The 4,879-nt window shown below is 43.4% G+C and overlaps 1 protein-coding gene across 1 annotated transcript in view; it reads right to left on the reverse strand.

Annotated features, from left to right (window-relative positions):
• LOC116398807 (utrophin-like) overlaps nucleotides 1-4,223 on the reverse strand; it is a 97,906-nt gene extending 93,683 nt beyond the window's left edge. The window contains exons 1-2 of the mRNA XM_031875456.1: nucleotides 3,797-4,223; nucleotides 1,931-2,096 (exon numbers count right to left, since the gene is read on the reverse strand). Coding sequence (XP_031731316.1) covers nucleotides 1,931-2,003 — 73 coding nt within the window. The 5' untranslated portion in view covers nucleotides 2,004-2,096; nucleotides 3,797-4,223. The remainder of the gene's footprint in view (nucleotides 1-1,930; nucleotides 2,097-3,796) is intronic.
• Between the last annotated feature and the right edge of the window lie 656 nt (nucleotides 4,224-4,879).

Raw genomic sequence — 4,879 nt, forward strand, 5'->3', positions numbered from 1 at the left:
ACACACACACACACACACACACACACACACACACACGTTTGTGGTGATCTCACTGTAGTACACATATGGAGCACACAGCAGCTGAAATAACTGAAACAAAGGTTCAAAATTAAAACTTCTGTTTACTCTCCCCACATGATCAGGATGACCGGTGTTCATTTTCTCACAGTCAGCAATAATGATGAAAGAGAGGTGCGAGAGCGCGCATGCTGTTTGAGCATACACTCCTTCATTAAAGTCTTCAACCGCTCAGACACGCCCCCACGGCGAGATCAGATGAACACGTGGGCTAATGATATTCTAACAAGGCTCGTCTCAGCTGTGAAAACATCTGCCCACCTGCCCACACACACACACACACACACCTGCTTGTCAATCACCTCTCAAAGCCCATGTTTCAGCCCCACGTATGCTACAAATCTCTCTTTCTCACCATCTATCTTCCTGTCTCGACTTCTTCCATCGCAGCAGACAAACCCATGTTTGTTAGGCTTTCACAGGATCAATTAGAACAACCGGCCTCTGAAAGATAACCTTTTTCCTAATATTCTCATCGTGAGGTGTGCAGCTGTTTTCCCTGGTTTGACGTGGATTTGCAGAGTTCACACAGCCTCTGACTTAAAGAACAGAACACCTCATTTCAGCCATATTTCCGAAAAAGGCCAGAAACAATTAGGCAAAAGGCCTTCGACACACAAGCGTGCCCTGCAATTTCTCTGTGGGTCGTTTTAGTGAGCAGCTAAGCTACGCGCTTTGCCAGAAAAAGAAAACATTACTTTTGGGGTTGCTAGGGAAACCGGAATCTCTGTAAGAAAAAGCATTGTGGTCTGGATACGAGCGTTGTAAATTACAAACTCCTGCCGGCACGGAATCTGCCGGGCCTTCTGGGGCTGCACGGGTGTGGAAAGCTGGCACACGGACGGATAAACCTACCAGCTTTTCTTATTATTACTTTTTCTCTTTCACAGTTTACAGTAAAGAGAGACGAGCAGCGAGGATGGGGAGTGGGGAAGGACGTCCAGCATATTTGAATTAAAGCACATGGCGGACCACCACTTTTTGATGCCAACATAAGCATTTATATGATTGATTCCAGCTGCACATTGCAGGTAACATTATCAAACCAATGGAAGTAACATACCAGCGATTTACTGCTTCAAGTTGATTGAAGCTATAATTTCAATTTACCTACGAGACTTCGTTAAAGGGTAACCATCCCCGGACAGCAGTGTTGCATGCTTAGTTGTGTTAAGTTTTTAGGCAAAAGTACAGCTCATGTACACAAAGTCACTTCAAGTTAAAGCCTATTCCAAAAGCCAGCGAGAAATCCCACCTTTGAGCAGAGATGGACACACAATATCAGGTTCAACATACTAAATAACAATGTGCCAGTCCTGAATGTTGACAGTTTGCTCAACTGAAGCACTGCCTCTGCCAGAGCAACAGCTTGTTTGTTTGTGTGTCGCTACAAAAGATTAACCCACGGAATGGAATGATCCACAGAGAAAGGGATCACGGGGCGCGGCTCTTTAGACCCAGCCCTGCATTCTTTGTCTTCTCCGCTGTCATTGGTCACCTTGCCTGTGACTTTCTCCTTCTCCATGCAAACGTGTTACAACCGACTGTCTCCTGTTCTCTCCGTGGCGCTGTTGCTCTGCTTTCCTTCTGTCCCCTTTTCCCTTCGCCTCCATGGGAACTGAGGTTAACCGTGCACAACAGGACTTCTGGCTCCGTCAGTGTTTCCTTTCAGCGACTGCTCTTATGCACGTACGACTAAAATAGTTCTCCCAATGTACGCATAAGAAGACATGTCTTTTTAAGGACCACCAAATGATCTGACAGCTTTTCGGTTTGGCACACACGCGTACACACTCTGCAAGCGGTGTGTCCAATATGGAGCGTCAGACATTAAACAATCTCAGAAACATACCAGATCTCCACTTGATGATGTCGTTGAACTCTTCGTTGGCTCCTCCCGCTGCGATGTCACCGTGCGATGCCATGGTAGCCAATAGATTCAACACTTTATCGTTTCAAAATCGTGCGATACAGTTCCAGGCGTCTCGACGCACAATGCAACAGCCCTCGTTCTGCACCTGTAAGTAAGAATAAAAACGTGAGCTCCTTTCTGCTTTAATGTGGTTTTAAGCAGAGAAAATTATCTCAATAAAGGAGGGCCAGGGAGAGTGGAGGAGGAGGGGGGTCACATGCTTTTGAGCTTCACACACAAAAACATTCAAACACGGTAGCACATAGCACGCAGGAATATCTGACGCAGGTCATCAAAACACTAACAGCTGTTTTGGGACTTCACCTCCATGTCCGCTCAACAATCCTGGAGTAGAAACAAGCCGGTTTCATGGCCTTCGCTGGAAATATGGGCCTTGATTTATGTGTAAGACAAATCCCATTAGTAATTGATGCTGTAATAATGGAAAATTATAGTGTAGGCTTCTGTAGAGGCTCGTAAAATACTAGCCAATAATCTCAGTGTTTGAAACACCCCCAAAGCATTAAATAAAGGTGAAATTAAGCCACCGTAGAGATGTGTTGAGTGGGCTGATTTTCCTTTGGTTGGTCCCCACAAACCTTCACACCGTCAAAGTATTGACAAATCTAACGCAAGTAGTCACGAGCTAATTAGTTAATGTAAGACCCTGACAATGATTTTAGAGGTATCTATTGATATTATGTAGGATGGTTAATGGGTAAGGTTTGTCATCATGCAACCCTGGACGATGAATCCTTGCAAGAAGTAATGAGATCAAGTGATGGGAGTTTCCTCGAGAGGATTAATCTTATATTAATATTATATTACACTCAACATCTACTCATGTGCTGATATTTGCAAATGGCACTGTGTGTTTTCTTTTATCATGGGATGTTTGCTCAACTTCCATTAGCTCCAAAAATGAAATGCCATAATTTCCAAAGTTCACTTTGACCTCGTGAATAGATCAGCTGGTGCTGCAGTTGCACAGGTCATTTTTTTTCAGCACCTGCTTTTTAGTGTCGGGTTCATGCTTCATGTGGTCTGTTTTCATTTAAGGTGTCCTTTCATTGAAAAAAAAAACAAAAAAAACTCAACCATGTCCACTCCCAAAATAGCTTGCTTTTACCATGAAAGGAGTGCATGCGCAGTTTTAAGGAGGAGTGCTTGGTGGGTTACAGTTGTTGAGAGATGATGCAAGACCCCCAAAAATAACAACTGTAAACTGGAGGAAAAAGACAGTCCCCTCTATCTGTGCTGGTGGTGGCTTTACAATCCCGGTTCCTCTCAGTGGGAGTGAAGTAGTTTTGACAACAGAAACCACTGACGGGTACAATCAGCCAGTTTAATCAGAAATCATTGAAGCTGTAAACTTCCACAGGTGTAGTTCAGTCTTTTCTAGACTGCTTTATTTGAACAAGAGCAGTGGCAATGCTTTGGCTTGAGATCAATACATTTAAAGTGCTCCTGTGTTGTAGTAATCTGAGGAGATTATCAAAAATAAACTCACAATGATACAGCTACACAACACATAAAGGGGACTTTTAAACTGTAAACCAATCGTAGTTAATGTTTTATCTCGGAGGTATTTAGAGTTTACTGACTTGTCATCATGTTGCAATGTACACTAAGAGCTACCTCAGTACAAGACCTCATGATTAGTAGGAACAGTGGCTGTTTGGCGTCTTATTCCAACGTTTTAACTTTTTAAAACACCCAAAGTCTGACTTCTAACTTCTCAATAAGCTTCGTATTCCGTTGATACAATGTATCGAGGCACATCATGGATCCAAATCAAACACTCACCTCCGCTGTCAGGAGTCAGAAGACGTGCGCCCTCAAAATAAGTCCGAAGCGTGTCGAGTACGGATAGACCGATGACGTAAAATGTATTGGAAAAGTTAAAAAATAAAAAGTTTTTTTTCTAACGTTACATTAGATCCATTAATCTAAGGCATTTTCTACTCGATGCGAGGCACTCGTCTTCTTTAACTGCATTAGCTGACTAAAAGGATCCCGTCCTCCAGCGCATCCAGTCTCCACAATGTGGCGAAAAAAACACGCCTTTTTTGCAACGCAAAGCAAAGCACAACTACGGTAGTCTTTAAAACACACGGCAGGCTGTGTGTGGGGAACGGGAAGATGGTTATTGCATTTCAAGGGTGAACACCGCGGTATTGCGGGACTCGGGTCCCACAACTTTGTTCCTGTTGCTTACTTGACTCTTTCTCCCTGCTGCTTACAGCGGTGTCAAGCTCGAGAGAGTTAGCTAATCAAACCGGAAATAATGGAGCAGGTTCTTCAAAGTAAAAGGCTCCACCATGACAATCACTTGGAAGTCATTCCAATTGGCATTCCTGTTGTCTTCAGGGATACAATTGTGCAGTTGCTTTTTACTTTTTAATCTTGGTAATGTAACGATAAGTTCCCATTGCAGCTTCCATCATAAACAGGTACCCTTGCCACCCCATGTATAGAATGTTAAATACTTTACATGACATATATTTTGACTGTAACAACTTAAGTAATGATTACATTTGCTACATATGTCAGTTTCACTCTCGTTAATCCTCACTTAAGGACACTCCATTAATGTTGCGTCAACTACATTTATTGTGAAGGTTTCAACCGGAACCACAGTGTTCACTCTGGGTGGCTTCACGCTCATCTCGAGTTTTTCCCCTCTGGCTGTAAAAGTTTTCCTGACGCGGAGATGGAAACATGGCGCGGTGGGCGTCACGTGACGTAACATCAACGAAACGAGTGATTCCCACTGGGAAACACAACACTTTACAAGAAACTTTCACGGTGGAATAATAACTGGAATGTTTATTAGGCCCCGGGTCTTTAAAACCTTTCCACGTAAAGGCACCACAGCTTTCTTAAATT

Source organism: Anarrhichthys ocellatus, unplaced genomic scaffold, assembly GCF_004355925.1.
Source record: "Anarrhichthys ocellatus isolate YVR2014 unplaced genomic scaffold, GSC_Weel_1.0 scaffold91, whole genome shotgun sequence".
NCBI lineage: Eukaryota > Metazoa > Chordata > Actinopteri > Perciformes > Anarhichadidae > Anarrhichthys > Anarrhichthys ocellatus.